This window comes from Propithecus coquereli, unplaced genomic scaffold (assembly GCF_000956105.1).
Source record: "Propithecus coquereli isolate 6110/MARCELLA unplaced genomic scaffold, Pcoq_1.0 Scaffold543, whole genome shotgun sequence".
NCBI classification, from domain to species: Eukaryota; Metazoa; Chordata; class Mammalia; order Primates; family Indriidae; genus Propithecus; species Propithecus coquereli.
In genome coordinates, this window is record NW_012151319.1 from 389,409 (window position 1) to 406,457 (window position 17,049).

At 41.2% G+C, this 17,049-nt stretch overlaps 1 protein-coding gene across 1 annotated transcript in view; it reads left to right on the forward strand.

Moving 5' to 3' along the window:
• The window catches only part of TENM3 (teneurin transmembrane protein 3), a 216,801-nt gene that overhangs the window by 182,083 nt on the left and 17,669 nt on the right, over window positions 1-17,049 (forward strand). Inside the window, exons 20-21 of the mRNA XM_012657467.1 lie at window positions 14,951-15,126; window positions 16,439-16,674. Of these exons, the coding sequence (XP_012512921.1) occupies window positions 14,951-15,126; window positions 16,439-16,674 (412 nt within the window). The remainder of the gene's footprint in view (window positions 1-14,950; window positions 15,127-16,438; window positions 16,675-17,049) is intronic.

A 17,049-nucleotide genomic window follows, 5' to 3' on the forward strand; every position in this document is an offset into this window, starting at 1 on the left:
CAAGCCTTGTTCTCTGGGCCATCTTTGAATGTGTCCTTATTTATTCCTTGGAATTGACATTGCACAAAGGAAGTTCATCTTGTGGGTTACTGCTGACACATGAACTTCCTACAACAGATAGAATGTTTGCTTAAGACCTACAATTGAATTTTAGTCAAGTCTGGAAAATTAGAGAAACTCCCTTGGTGGAGTCCATATGGGATAGTATAAATAAATTTGGATTTTTGACTTTTTAAAAAAATAATAGTGCACAAAGAAGACATATTTCTCTAGTAACAAATATCATCCAAGAATTTCAGGCTTAGTCAGGAATCAGTGGGATGGCCAAAGCAGGGGTTGGCTTGGCAAGCCAATCTTGTGAATATAACGAAAAAGCATCGTTTTAAAGAATGAAAGGTGTTGCCGGGTGAGGTGGCTCACACCAGTAATCTCAGCACTTTGGGAGGCCAAGGCAGGAGGATCACTTGAGCCCAGGAGTTCAAGACCAGCCTGGGCAACACAGCAAGACCCCATCTCTACAAAAAATTTTTAAAAAAATAGCCGGTATGGTGGCACCCACCTGTAGTCCCAGCTACTCAGGAGGCTGAGCCAGGAGGATCGCTCGAGCCCATGAGTTGGAGGTTTTGAGGTTGTGATGAGCTGTGATCACACCACTGCACTCCAGCCTGGGCAACAGAGTGAAATCCTGTCTCACCCCCCCCCAAAAAAAGGTTTCAATTAATTGAGATACATCACAATCGTATTTTCACTAATGCTAACACATTATACATCATATTTAAAGTGTATCTATTAAATCTTATAGCTAGATAAATTACAGTAAAGGCAACTATTCAAAAAAGCATTATTAAAATATTTTACCAGCTATAACCCTCACAATTATATATATATATATATATATATATATATTAAAAGAATATAGTGGTTTAACCAGTGTTTGAAAAAAAATAACTTTTCTAATAAAATTAACAGAAATATTGTTTAAAAAGCAGTATTTTTGTTAGTTTTCCTCTATATATCTGTAGCAAAGTCATGACTAAAAAAATTCTGAGACGCCTTTATGCATTTTGCAAAACAGTATATTAAAATAGAGCGTTTAACCCAAGGAATTCAGAATTATCATGCCAGCATAACAAATGATCGTTTTTTTCCTTTCCATATATTCTTACAATTTGGCTGTGAAAGAATAAGGACCCACCTCTTCTAAGGGTCAAAACTTTAAAACACATTCAAAAGTAAATGCACGGAAAGAAAAGGCGAGGGGGGTGTCATTATCAGGCAGCCCCGCCAAAAGCGCTGTCTGTGTTCTGACCGAGCAGCGCATTTTCTCTGTAAGGTTGAGGTTGTTAATGGGCAAACTCAACCCCCATCGCTACTCATCTGAGCCTTGACAGCAGAGTTTCTGCTTATTGTCTCCTGACCTGGGCATGTGGTGGGATGTGAACATCCTAGTAGAGGCAGCGGGGGCCTCTGAATTCCTGTCCGACTGCCTTTGTTTTTGTAGTTATTGGTGAACTGGCAGACTCCCAGAATATTAGTACGTATCTGTAATATTTCCCTTCTTTTTTTATAGTACTACGTGTCTAATTTAGACCTTACAAGGGTACTTGGTAAGTTCATAAAGAAGAAACGTGACAGATTTGACAATGGCCAGAGTGTTACCAAAACCACAAGGAGATTGTGGATAAAAACACCATTCCCCACTGAAAAACACCTGTTTTCTATGACTTACATGACACCAGTCCCTTGAGCTCTGATACATGCTCTGTAATCATCTTTCTGCACAAATACCTTGCACAGAGAAATTAAACTTTGCAGCCTAAATTCCCATTTGTATGTGGCCAGCTTTCTAGCTAGCCTAGTGTCTAAAAAGCCTTGAGATTAAAGCTTTTATAGGAAAGAAACAGATGGAAGATCTGGAATCAATAAATTTGCCTAGAGATAAAAATACACTTGTCATAGTTCCTTCCAAAGAAATTTTAAGAGAGAATTAGCTCAAATTGCTTACCTTTCATGGTTTCGTTTTATGATTTTTTTTCTTAGTACAAACCTTAGTGCACCATTAGCATGTCACAGTATTGTTATAAGGACAAAATGAAATGGGAAAGTATTTCATAAAATGCAAACTTTCATTACCTTGGTGGCTCCCACAACTGGAATGTTGCAGTGCGTGTAGAACTCTCCCAATAGCTATTTGTTGAATGAAGCAATGGAAGAATAAATCAAAGATGTAGACAGATGAATATTTACGGAGAAGAGTGATAAAACCTGTAGCTGGCTCTTGCCAAAGCTTCATTGAAAGAATATCATATAAATGCTCTCTCATGTTCTGAGTTAGTTCGGACCTCTGGACCAATACTTAATGCTGAAAATATTAACCCTTCCCATTTTGATTGTTGATTTTTAAATATGATTACCCAATATTACGTGTTTGCTCACTGTCTTTTGCTTTATAAAATAAGGACTTCCTCCTTGATCTTGTTATTCAAACAATTAAGCCCCTCAGAATGACTTCATATTGATACCTCTTTCTTCTGAAATGTTGGTGTTAAGGGGCAAAGACAGGAAACATTTCCCAGGCAAATACAGTTAAAGTCTATTATTGTTGTACCTGGTATCAGAGAGGATTCTAGGAGAAGAAAACCTGATTCCCAACTTGAGGTTCTTCTCAGCCCCCCATAAAGTAGGCAGGGTGATTCTTTAGGGTACGCAGATGGTTTCCTAAGCATGAGACCCTTCATTCCAAAAACTAGAGATCTCATCTTCTTGGTAGCAGTTTCTATCCATGTTACTTGTAATTAGCATGTCCCTACTGTGACTCATTAGAGAGGTGGCCAGTGTTCTTAGACATGCTACTGGGTGGTGTGTCAAGAAGACTCCAGTAGGTATCAGGTGGTTTATAATTCAGCTTTGAAATCACTGAGTTGGACTAATATGTTTCATGAGCTGAATAATTATTTATTACTGGTTAAATAGACCATCTTGTCTCTGAGTTCTTCTTCCATTGACTTGCTGGGCTGTGGAAAGGATGTCCTGTTAGCTAATGGGGTCCCCTGGTGGGAGGACACTGTGACAAGCCTAACTCCTCTCTTTACTTAGGATTAGGGGCTGTTCCATGCTGCTCTTCGCACCACTTGAAAACAATTGCCACACATTATAATTCCTTAGCTGAAGTATTTCCAAGGAGACCAAAAAGATCTCACCTGCTAAAAATTTATTATTTAAAAAGTTCATACCCAAAAGAAACCACAGTTCTTGCACTTGAATGCACACAAAAGGAAATCCAGTGTATTGAATTGGACAATAGAATAAATTATTTAATAGTAAATGACATTTCACAGTTCTCTGCTTACTTACCCACATAACATACAAACTGGGCACATCTAGAGGCTCTTCTGTCTGGTTAAAGAAGACAACATGAAAAACAAGCTATGAATTCTGGCTTATATGTACATGCACACCAGCGAGTTAGTGGCAGATTTTTTTTTTTATCACGGGACTTTGGATATTTGGAGCTCTGTATTTGTGGAGCTAACTCTGTGATCTTGTGTGAGCTATATTCAGATTCACAGAGCAAATAAATGAGTTTCAGCTTTTCCACATTTATGTAGGTATAGATGGGTCTCCAGTTTCTCATTTGGGTGCTTTATTGTCCCTCATTCAAGCTTTGCAATTTCAGAATGAGCTTTTGAACCGTTTCTTTGTAATGAACTTAACTCTGCGCCCATGGCGAACCCATGACTGCCGCTGACATCAGTTCAGATGCTATAGGAGCACACCAGGGAAAGGACCGCAGAGGAGGAAAGACAGGCAGTGTAAATAGTACCTGTGCTACACCAAAGACAATTTAGTATGCAGAAGGCACAGATAATGTAGGGAAACGCAATGATAATTACTTCAAATTAGAAAAGATGTGTCCATTCTTGTTGACACTGAATCATGTTTAAATAGCCTGACAGCGGTGCCATGCTGTGTTCTCCTTACGGGTATCATTGTAATAGCTTCTGGTGTTAGAAGAATTATAGAGGCATCTTCCACAGGACAAAACTGTGAGGATAGCCTTCTTAAACACAGAAACCATGTGTCATTGCTGTTTCTGCCAAAAAACTGCGTTAAAAATGAAGCAGCCCATTTTATAAAGACATATCTAAAAATGGTGCTCAGCCCCCTCCTTTATTTTCCTTTTCTTTCTTTCTCCATGGAAGAAGACATTTAGGAAATTACGAATGATTTATAAGACATCTTATCAACAGATGACTCACAATTGTGGGAAAATTCTAACGTGGATTTCCATTTTTGCTATTTTGCTTAATAATTTGGCTTTAAATTTTTAAGCAGAATATGTATTTCCATCAGTAAAAGAAAAAGTATAGGCAGTTGAATAAAGTGGCTGCTGCACATTTCAAACGTTAACCCAAACACTATTAAGGCAACGCTTTTGTTAATACTTGATTTATCCCAATTCCCTCTGCCACCTACATTTAAAAAATAGTTAGTTCTATCCAGGTTCCAAAAGAGAAAGGGAAATGGGGAAATCATATGTTATTCAGATTACTCAAAAAAACCCAAAAAAAAATTGAAACGGATTAGTCAGATTGTCTCGATATATCCGCTTTGTCCTTGGAGTGTACCAATAGTTGCAAGGCTGCAGTAACTCTTGCAGGTGTTCCTTTTAGCAAATTAATGTTCTTGATGTGCTAACTTGTTCCATGATGGTTCAAGAGTAAAGGCAGCTTCCAAAAGTGTCAAATTTCCTCTTTAAAATCACTACATAACTATCTGGATTGGATAGATGATCTGATTGCCTCATATCTCCCCTTACACAGTGATTATCAAGTGATTACCCTTCGACTCAGTTATATATAGCACCCGCCATTTCAAATGATTCTCTGATGGTAGGACAAGGAATCTACACATTGACAACCCATAGAAGAGAACTTTTTATTTTTTACAGTCGCAGAACTGAAGGTTTACAATTGGGTATTTTCTAGAGACTTTCCAGCATCTCTGGCTCATTCCTATGACATCAAAATAAAAGCAACACCAGCAGCCCTCACTCCTGGCTACCCTAACTCCTTGGCCTCCTGGGGAGGTGTTCAACACAGAGAAAGCACCTTGCCTATACTCCCAAGATCCTGGAAGGGTCAGAATGTCTTGAGGCGGCAGATGCAGAACTAGTGTGGGACAGTGTGCTTCTGAACTCTCTCCGGGGTTTGGGAAGGCCGTTTACGAAAGAGGCAGGATGGCTGGCGATCCCAGCACATGATTCAAATCAGTCTGAGAGACGACAGTCTCTGAGTCCTGACTTAGCAGCCCTCCCCTCCATCACACTGCCACATCTCATAAACACACACAGCACACGCCTCCAGACAGACTGCCTAGACTTCAGCTTCATCCCAGAGTCCGGTGAATCTGTGGTTCTTCAAGTGACACCCCCAAAACTGCGGGGAAATATTTAAATAAAGAAATGCCACTTGTAGCTCTATCTGAAAACTAGTTTTTGTTCTATTTAAGTGTGTTTTAAGGGTGTACATCTGATATAAATCAAAAAGTTCCCATCACTGGGTTTTATCCTAATAAAAAGTGTATAAAAAGCAAAGTCTGAAAAACTTGTAGTTTATTTAAAGGAACTAGTCAATCAATCAATTTAAGCATTTAATGAAGATAAATCAAGTATCAGCTAGAAGAAAGACTTCATTCTATTTCAAACTCCAGAAGAGAAGAAACCAAGTTCTAATAAAGACAAGCATAGGCCTGGCCTGAAATTAGAAGAAAGAAGTCATTTACGGATGATGTTTTAAAGCCAGATCAGTTGGAGAAAGAATAATGAAAGAAAGATGTTATAATCTGGAGGAACAAAATGGCTAAATCTCTAAATGCATCAGACTGTTCCTACAGATGTCAAGAAACATTCAGGATGACTAAACCTTCAACCTTTAAGACCTAGAGGAAGGTCAGGATGAGTTTATGCAACGGATATTTATAATTTAGAGCCAGTGAGAAAGGCTACACCCAGCAGTTTGTCTTCGTGTTCGTATCTCTCTGTGCATATTCAATTAAAGATTACTTCATTTACACCATCTTAATGTAATTAAGAGTTGTAATTTTTTAACTTAATTTTTAAAGTGGACCTCATTCTCCTTAACACAAAGGTTAACACTAACCACCAGGCATGGTTAGTCCCCAGTGGGACTGGTCCGGGCGACACCGGCCCTCTGGAAGACATCCCATCTAAAAGAAAATGGAAGTCTTTTAAGTGCTACGTTGCAAAGGCAAACTGGCAAATTATTAAATCATTTCAAACCTCTTACCCTTCAATGTGGCAGGAATTTTGTCTGTGCCTGTTAGTCATCAAGCATTTCCTATTTATCCACTACTTTCCTGTTCCTGGTAGTCACTGGTTCACTCATGCATTCATTCCTTCAGTAGGAATGTACTGGCCGTAGACGTTGGAGAGGGCAGAGCGAACAGACACGTGCCCTCTTTCAAGGAGCTCAGAGTCCACTGGGGGAGACGGATGAGTAAATGACTATAAGAACGCTAAGGGCTCAGTTAGAGAGGCGTTGGACGGCTGTGGAGGGACAGAGGGAGGAGCATCTGTATCCCACTGGGGATGGGGGCAGGGAGGAGGTGAGGAAAACCTCCCAAGAGAGGTGATTTGTAAGTGTTCTAGGCCAGAGGAAAGCGTTTATGCAGGAGGCAGAGCATGGCAGGTTTCGGAAGGAACGTGCAGCTCAGACGACAGGAACACGAAAATGCGTGGGGAAGTCGGGAGATGAAAGCAAAGAGGGAGATGGCGGTTCCGCTCAGGCAGGGCCCGTGCTGCCGAGCTGAAGAGTTGTTCTGGTGGATCCCCCATCCTTAGTAGGGCTCTTCTAATGTGTTCAGCAGGGAAGCAGTACGGTGGATCTGGTGACGATACAGGGGTGGGCTTAATGCAGAAAAGTAGAAAGTTAGAAAAAAAGGTAAATTAGGTGACAGTAAATCTAGTTAAGAAATGAAGGCTTCAACCAGGGCTGGGCGCTGAAATCACAGAGAAAGACGTAGATTTGTCATTAGGAGATGAAGTATAGCTTGGCGTCGGAATGAATGTGAGAGGTGGGGGAGAAAGAGGGTCTAGGGTGAGTCCCTGTGTTCCCAGCTTAGATGACTAAGTGGGTAGGGAGACACAGGGAAGAATTGCAGGCTGGAAGACAGAAATAAGTTCAGATTTAGAAATTACACAGTTGAAGTCACCATAGTACAGTCTAGCACGCGGTCAGAAATGTCTGCTTAGAACTTAGGAGAAGCCAATTCTAGAGATGGGAACACAAGCACTATGGAGAGAACTGGAGCTATGGGTGTGAATTCAGTCATGTTGTAAAGGAATGTAGGCGATCTGGTTAGGAGTGGGAAAAAAATGTGTGGATATATGAATTTACAGACTGGAGTTTCCATGGCTTAATATTAAAGACAGTGGCTGTGTTAACACTTAAGGGTCTACTTTCTGCTGCTGGACACCATGCCCCTAATTTTTGAAACCTTCAAATCTGTGCCTCCCCGTGTACATTCCATCACTTTGTGTATTTGTTCTCCTTTCTTTACTCCCTTTTGCTCCCTAACTGCCCAAATTTGACCATTCTTCTGCCTTTCATTACTTCCTGCACTTTGCAGAATATTCGTTTTCTCTCTTAAAGTTTGTGAATCGACATTTTAGTCTCAGTATTCTCTCATCTTATATTCTAAATCTATCCAGTGCTACTCTTGTTTTTCCTTCGTATTCTTTCTTACTCACCTTCGTTTTCCAAATCATCGACATTAGCTCTTTGCTGCTGCTCTTTTTCTATTCTCTGTCTGCTCTTCCTTCTGAGAAGTAGCACAGGCCAACTGCAAAAGGCACTAGACTGCAAACCTGGCTTCCAGTCCTGATTTTGTCCCTGACTCCTAACTGTGTGACTCTGGGCAAGTCACAGCACCTCCCTGGATTTTGTGCCCTCACCTATAAAATGAAAGGCTCCCTAGTAATTAAAAATCCCTTCCTGCTTTAAGAAATCTGTGATCTGCCATTTCTTCCCAACGTCTTATAGGTCCCTGTGAAGGTTTATTCCAAAAGAAACTACACTTAACAAAAGTTACCAAATTCCCTTTGCTGAAATGCATACTGCATTTTGGTCAAACCTAGCATCTTAGGTGTTACGTTGGTGGTAGAAAGAGCAATTTATAATAATAAATAAAATTTCTCTTTCCAAATGGGCTACCTACTTTTTAAAAACCTTTCTGACTTACCCTAAGTATTACCCAGCCCTCCCTGTCCCCACTCCCCGCAGCCTTCCTGGGTGCGGGTCTGTGTGGCAGGACGAGCACCAGATTACAGGGAGGATGGAAGAGAAGGAGTTTGTCCTCTGAGCACTTCCAGACCCTGTAGAATAAACCCAGGAGGACGAGGGCATGCACAGTTCTGTTTTACAGATTGTTGGGAGCAAAAACTTCCCTTGCCATCAACTGTCCAGCAAGTCTGTGCTTCAAGATCTGATCTCTAAACAAATGAGATGTGTCCCACTCATATCAGCCTTCCTCGGTCAATAAACAATTTTAAAAAAGTCCGGCTTCGACACAATCCTTCTCTTAATGATGGCTAACCCAGAATCCTTCAAAGCCCTGCTGGAGCTAATTCTGGAATGCCCTGACTTGAAAGTCTCGAGGCCTATGAATTTCAGAGCTGGGCATTATCACTTTGTCAGTTCTCCCTGATGTGGTAATGACTCTGTAAGGAAAGAGGCGTTGGGTCACTTTTTTTTAATTTGATCCTTGGAAAAAAATGTCATTTCTGTAACCATCTATCGCTATGCTCAGTGTGCAAAAGGGCTGGACCAGAGGAGGAAAGATCTGCCCTTGTCGATGCGCCTCTGAACTCCTGTTATCTGGGCTGTTTGAAAAAAAAGAGTAGCAGCTGAACTGCAGACTGCTCCCCTTTCTGGCTTTATGGAGCAAAGCGCAGGTCAGAATTTGCCCCATCAGCAAGACCTTCTAATTAAATGCAGCAGCAGCAAAGAAATGTCAATTGGTGTTAGCCACCCCAGCCCCATACACTTCTCTCCCCTTTCTCTTGAAGGGCCTCTTAACACTTGAGACAACAATCATGTAAAATAATACTTTCTTTTGTCTTTCCTAATTTGCATTTTCCCTGTCATTTTTGGTAATATATAGGTAGCAGTCAACTGAGTATTAGGTGATTCCATGATTTGGGGGTAGGTTGATTGCTCTACTTACCCTGAGGATGGAAGCATTTTGCATTTTCTATGCAGAACCTGATTTTCGAGGATTTCTTACTGCCAACATTGCTACTAAATTCAAGGAAAGTATAATCTGTTTGTGAGATAATGTTAAAATGTGTAAACCTCAGGTTTGTTCCCAGAATACTTAAATGTAACGTCTTTTGATATTGGTGTTACAAATCACATTATTGCTATTAGGATTCCGAGTGAGTCCACTGTGAGAAGTTTAAATCAGGCTCTGCTCTGTTTTGCTGTTTGTGTACACGTCCTTCCTCAGGAATGAGGACCAAGGAAGGATGTATGCCCACATTTTTAGTTTTATAGGGCTAGTAACTGTTCTACTTTACCTCAATGACAGATAAGAGGCTGTTACAAATTAGCATTGCAGAAAAAGCGTTGCCATAACAGATGGCCAGATTGAGGGAAGTTTTATTTTTGTTTTTGTTTTTGTTGGCTGTTAAACTATGGAAGGAAATTTGAATCTAAAGTACTCTGTTAGATGGAAGAAAAGATTTTACCTTTGTATAGTGTGTGTGTGTGTGTGTGTGTAACATGTATGTACATAGTGAGAGAAAGACAGTGTTTCACGGGAGTCTTTACTGGGACTCATGTACCCCAGTAGGCAGCTCTCAGAGTGGGCTAATTCTGGGATAGATGACGAAGGGCCAGTCATGACTAAACTTGAACATTTATCCCATTTCGAGACCTCCAGAATGTACCCAAACCACCATCTGCTATCTCACCTCCTCAGAACAGGCTTCATTTTGACAGAAGAAGGCAGTCAGGGTGAGACATTTAGCGGCTCTCACTACCCCCTCTCTAGGCGAAGAGAAGAGAGGTTGAGGGACGGTGTTGCCAGCATTATATATGAGTAAGTACATAAGTTGGTAAAAAAAAAAAAAAAAAAAAAAAGTACATAAGTTGATTTCATCTTGGAGATGGACCAATTCGGTGTCAGGCTGAGTTACAGACCAAAAATCAGCAGAAGGGACAAAGAACAGATCACTCCTCAAAAGAGCCACCCCTCTACAGGGTGACACTGCTTCTCGCCTCTGGTCTACATGCTTCTCTGAAGTTCTGCTCTGCTTTACACATGTTTTTCTCGAAAGCAGAAGATAATTTTTCATAACATTTGATTAAAGAAGCCATTTTATGGGGAAGCACCAACGATGATAAAAGACTCCTGATGTCTAGTGGTATAGAAAGTTTTCGAGAACTTCAAATTGTCACCATGTGAATAAATTTGCCATGTCGATAGTCTGTTGACGCTGGGTTGGTAACAGTCGAAGCGAGTTGATTTTTCTCCCAGTTGAGGATCTACTGAAGATGTTTCAGCAGAGAAGTATTATTAATATAATAGTGGTGTTTCAGAAGGTTCATTTAGTATCAGTGTGTAGGAGAAGAGGCAGATGGACCAGTTTTAAAAGTCCAGGGCAGCTCTGGGACGGATCGGTATCTGAGAGACATTACCAAGGAAAAATGAAAAGTTGGGAAATCCATGTCTGTAAGGAAGAGAGAGAAAGGAAATTTCATGTCAGGAAGAATACAGCATTTTCAACTGAGAATGACTGAGGCCGCGGCCGTCTGAGGCATTTGTTGATAATCCCACTGCTTAGGGAACTTGAAAAGAGATTTAAAAATATACCACAAAGGCTAAAACAGCAAGTCTAGGCAAAAATACAATCAAAATTAAAGACGAGCAAATAGATAAACATCAAGTAAGGGCATCCCCTCGGTGAAAGAGCAGTAAGTCAGTAAGAGCCTGAGGGAGTCTGTCTTTTCCAGCGAGAGTCCTGTGTAAAGAGGGGTCATTCCGGAGCAGACAGGAATGTGCTGTGTTATGAATTTGAAGCTATGAGGCTAAGACTAGAGGAGTGCAGCGGAGGGCACGGATTTGATGTTCTATTCAAATTCCCTAGAGCCTATTGCGTTGTAAATTCAAAAGGCTAATAAAAGAAAACTATATCTCAAATATACAAGCTAGGCAGGGCCGGTTCACCGCTAAGGCCAAGCAGCATTAAGTTGAGCCACAAAGTTGCACGTAAGCAGAGAACATGTCCGGAGGCATATCTGTTTGATGGAAAGGTCCCTTTTAGGACCCAGGGTCAAAGTGTTTCAGAGGACAGCTGGCCATTTGCTGGTGCATCATTTTTCCCCTGTCCTGGGGTGAAGAAGAGTGAGCCTGGCATTTCTGGAAGTACCTAAGAGTCGCCTTTGATGACTTATTTCCTCTCATTCCCTCATCCGGAGCCCCCTGGTCATTTTAATGCTTCTCATTCATCTTGTTTTCATTTCTGTTGACGTAGGTGCTAATCTGTGAAAAAGTTCTCACTGATCCACATTGAAAAGAAAAAAAGAAACAATGATCTTGTGGAGAATTTTTTCATAAAGCTTTATCTATTCCTTTTAAAGAACTGTCCCTTTTAAAGAACTCACCCTGCAATTAGGTCCTCTCTGCCTTTGGTGTGTTTAACTGACCTTTCTTTATGAAATGACGAGGGTAATAGATGGTAGGTTTTTTTAATGTAAAAACCCTATGCTTGGTCCCCGATTTTTTTTTCTCCTGGTTTGTAAAATCTGTAAGCCTGGGAGCCGCTCCCTGCCTGGCCTGTCACACCCATCTTGGGATCCTCTTTAAAACCTTGCTTTTCTTTAAAATCTTCTTCAGCACCCCATACCCTCCAGCAAGAGGGCCTGCCCAAGGCCCCCCTGCCATGCGATTCCCCTACCGGGCACCAGGCCTCAGCCAGACCCCTCCACTCCCACTATCGTCCTTCATGGCCCTGCCAGCGTCCCCTCACCCAGCTGTTTCCTGCCTGCAGGGTCGTCCCCTGCCTGAGCTGCCTGGCTGCATCCTGTCTATTCCAAGGCCGGCTCGGTCCCCACCTTGCTATGGCTCTCCCCCACCTCCTCCAGCATGAAAGTCTCCCTTTCCGCATGCCGGGTCACTCTGGAGGATCTGATCACTCCCAGGGCACTTATGTTTAACAGTTAAATTTTCACATAGTGACTTCTCTCCCCAGCCAGACTCTGAGGCCCCTCACCCAGGAGTAGCCGTCCTGGCCTGCCTCGTGCAACTCTCCAGCCCTGCCAGTGCCTTGACGTGGGTTCAACTACGCCTTGGAAGGCACAAATTCAGAACTTCCAGGGCTAAACTGTTAAGCCGGGCCACTAAGATCCCAGCTTAACCCTATGTCCTTCTAACTGTACTCCCTACAAAGGTTACTTATATTTTTATTTCCCAAAGAACCAAAGGCTAAGAGGCGACGGTCTGAGTGCTCAGCAACCCAGGCCGTATCTCCGTGCGCTCAGCATCCTGCGATACAAAATGCCTGCCCAGCAGGAAGTGGGATGTGCGGTAAGCCAATGAAAGAGCAAAGTCAAAGGTTGGAGAAATGCTTTCTACAGGAGAAAGGTGAAGTTTCTGCTTTGGAGTGAATGGGGCTGGAAAATATAAACCAGCAAAAGGGTCGAAAAAGGGCAGGCCGGTGACAGCAGCGAGAGTGAATCAGCACGCTGCTTGCAGGGGTGTCGTATATCTAAAACTAGAGTTCTCAACCTTAAACCAGGCACGGCATTTACAGGAGGGCTAATGGGCCTGGGGTCAGCTGCACAGAGGTTCCAGTTCCAGCCCAGCCATGAGATACAGCGAGAGCCCGATCGAGTCACCTAACCACATAGTATTTTCATTTTTCCATCTCTACGATGGGGAGCGGGGAGTAAATAATGTGATACAGAAGTCTATCTTTGATACAGGAGCATTCAAAAAGCCGTTAATTTTTTTAAAACCCAGTAGCAGTTTCTGCACATCGTACTGTGAGACGTGTGATGTGACGCAAGAATAACACCAAACTCACGCCTGCACTTTAGGCCAGTTTTGTCAATAATTCTGTAACTCTGGTTCGCGTGCTGCATAAATAAATCCATGCATGTTTGTTTCTTCAAGAGCTATAATTTCTTCAAAAAAGCAATGACAGCAATAAACTATGTTGGATTTCTTTCATCTATACCTTAACCTGCCAGGGGCCTTTGGGTTGGCGGGGAGGGGTGTGGTGTCAGCTTTGTTCCTTCGGCTCTGCCTTTTGTGCGTCCAAACAATGATTATGCTTAATGGTGCATTTGCTTTCTGTTGCTCCGTCTCTGGCTTCTCCCTCCCGAGTGCGCGTTCCCACAGCTGGCTGAGCAGCGTGGCAGGTTGTCGGATCACGTCCGTCAGGTCCGTGATCTGACTGGTGCTGTCTCCACCGAATTAATGGGATCAGCTCATCTCGGGGCGCTGAGCAGGTCCCCGGCCCTCACCTTGCTCTTCCTTCCTTTCCCCTCCCCACCATAACATTGCCTTGCTCAGTCTACTCCGTCTTTAGCAACTATAACAGAATCTTCTAAATGCTACCCACAGTTTTCAAAATGGATTTTTACACTCCAAAAACTCTCGATCCTTTTATTCCAAAATATCACGTAAGCGCTTCTTTTACACCCCTTACTCCCAGGTCGCCGCATATGTTCACCTAGTATCATCATCCTCTTCCAATTGTTTCCCTCCCCTGGTGACTCTTTCTCGAATAACATCCTTTCTCTACTAGCTCTGCGTCTGGACTTACTTTAACCAGGACATGCTTCAAGTGTCCATCTCACATCTGAGAACCTTTTATTAATGAAGTGGCCTTAGTATCAGTCTGAAAGCCAACCTTAAGTATATCGTTATCCCAAGAAAATCTCTATTTTTCGTTCAGAATTTTGCATTTTTTTTCCTTTCTTCAGGCAACTCTGTCATTTTTGAAATTTTCTCTGGTACTGTTACAAATAGAAAAATCACAAAAATTCAATTCTTTACTCAGATGCCATATCTATCATGTATATTTAGGAGCACAGGACAGCTTTTAAAATACATCCTAACACTTAAATTATAAGTTTCTATTATTTTTATATGCTAAAAAGAGTACATGTATAATAAAAGGGCAAATATCAGGAAATAATACTGCATCTCATTTCACTAAACATAATAAATCATCATTTAAAATATCACCCATTCTTACAATGGTATAGACAAGCTAAATTATCATCAGTATAGACAAGCTAGGTTATCATCACCACTGCCAACATTTAAGTTTCAATTTATCATTATAAAATATGTCAATCACTGAGAAATAAGAATGTCTTTAGAAGACTTTTATTATGTTGATTTGTTAAAGATACCTCAAGATATTAAAGGAGTATTTTACATGTGCAAATACATACGTGCATGTATACCTACTGTTTTACAAAGTTTTATATATATGCGAATTGTACTACCATAGAGGGGATAAGGTAGTAAAACTTTAAAAACTGATATAACAGTGAATTAAATCTACTTTGTAGAAAATATGGAGGAATACTAAGGAATTTAATATCAGCAAACATGTTCCCTTTGAAACAGCAAATTAGATGTGCAGGAGGATTTTGGTCACACTTCAAAGAATAATGTACGGAGATGGAGAGCTAGTCTGTTTACTCTTGCTCTCACCGGTGAGGCTTTTCCATGTTAAACAGGTTTTTGATTACTTCAAAGTATGTTTGAAGTCTTCACTCTGTGTAGCTCATGCACAAAGACAAATATTCTTCCAAATTTGTGCAATGAATATTGCTGCACGTTACAGTTATAAAGTAAGAAGAACCTGCAGTCTCCTATTTAATACTGAGTTAATGCCTCTTTCCTTTAGCTACGACAGTGAAGGTCGTCTGACAAACGTTACATTTCCAACCGGAGTGGTCACAAACCTGCACGGGGACATGGACAAGGCCATCACAGTGGACATCGAATCATCCAGCCGAGAAGAAGATGTCAGCATCACTTCGAATCTGTCCTCAATCGATTCTTTCTACACCATGGTTCAAGGTAAACACAAAAGCATAATTTTAAACTGATAGTGTTAAAATACCACTAGCACCCAGATAGAATGTAGCAGCCCCCATTTCCTAAGATGAACCAGAAAAGGGGAGGTGAAAATATAAATCTCTGGAGATATTGGTGAAGTAATCTAGAATGTACCTGTAACATTTATTTAGTTATATATATGTTTTTTTCAAAATAGCATAATGTATAAAATAACCTGTCAGCCTATAGGAATAATGTCTATTTCCATTCCCATTTAATAAAACAACTTAATTCTAACTCTTCACATGCATCACCTGACCATCGTTGAGCCATCTAACACAGTTTTCCAGAGCATGTCCTCATACTGCCCTCCACGTACAGTAGTTTGAGACACAGAAGTTTTTGAAATCTGGGTGGTATTGAGGCAGGATTTGAATCTTCACATGATGGAAATTTTATTCCAATTTCCAAGTACTCATTTAGGTGATATCTGGACTGTCTGTTTTCTCATTATGTCCATAGGCATAGCTATCCAATACCGCCGTAATGAAACTTCCTGCCATATTCCTTCTTAAACTAATCCTGAAAAAGCCTGTTTGCAATGACGTTTGCAATTGTGAGGTCACAACTCTAAGAATAATGACTAAATCTGTGCTAAACTTCTTTTACTCTTTTTTTTTTTTTTTTGCCTGTTCCATCAAGTAATCTCTATAATCATCTAAAACTGATAGTGCTTGAATTCATTTGTTCCCCTAATGGTCCTGTGTTATTCCAAAATTTGAAATTGAGACAGTGGTCTACAATAGAAGGGGGTTTTCTGTACAAACTATAAAATGGCTTTCTTTTTTAAAGTCAATTTCAGGGGGAATATCACTTCATATTTTTGGCATTCAAGGTATAGATACTAATCCTTTCAAAGGATCTTTGACAAAAGATCTAGGGACGGCTGCAGGGGAGGGAAGTCTTCTAAGACCCCAGAGGTGGGCACGCCAGCCTCCTAAAACACCATATACTCTTTACAAAGTATTTATCTAACACACATCCCACAGAGCCTGAGCCCTCATTTCATCAGGCAAATGGGAAAAAGAAATCTATTAAGTTAGTGAAGGACTTTAAATTCCCTTAAAGTTTGCCTTTAATATTAATCCAAACGTCTGACGGCATGAAATGCCAGAAATCAAAAGTGTTTCGTTACTTTCTAAAAAACATCATTAATGAAGTACTCTTTATGTCTAATCAACATTTTAGAAATTTATATCATGTCTCACTGTACAACCAGCCAAGTGTTTAATCCCTATCTAGGAGTTCATGTTTTCTGCTTCTTGTGTTTTAGATCAGTTGAGAAACAGCTACCAGATCGGTTACGACGGCTCCCTTAGGATCATCTACGCCAGTGGTCTGGACTCGCATTACCAGACAGAGCCACATGTCCTGGCTGGCACAGCTAATCCAACAGTTGCCAAAAGAAATATGACTCTTCCTGGTGAGAATGGTCAAAATCTGGTGGAATGGAGATTCCGAAAAGAGCAAGCCCAGGGGAAAGTGAATGTCTTCGGTCGAAAGCTCAGGGTAAGTAAGTGCGGGACAGCAGCAGGTGGCTGCAGCCCTCTGTGTCTGCAGATGGTCCGTACACCCTCCCCCGCCTGCCCTGTGAGGGCCACACTCCAGCAGAGTCAGCATCCTACCGCAGAGCCTGAGTGGCAGCCAGCCATCACTCCATTAAGATTGCTTGGGATAAAAGCCACTCATTTGAGAAAATGTTTTCTTCGATATATCTACAATTAAAAATAAATTCTCCCTGGGAAATTAGGAAATTGCATATAGCATAATCCTAAGTAGCCAGGGTTCTTATTTTACTCATATTATCTTAATAATCTTATGCTTTTCCTTTGCCTATTCAGGTAGGATTGATGGCTTCTTAATGTGAAGATGGGATAAGAATTG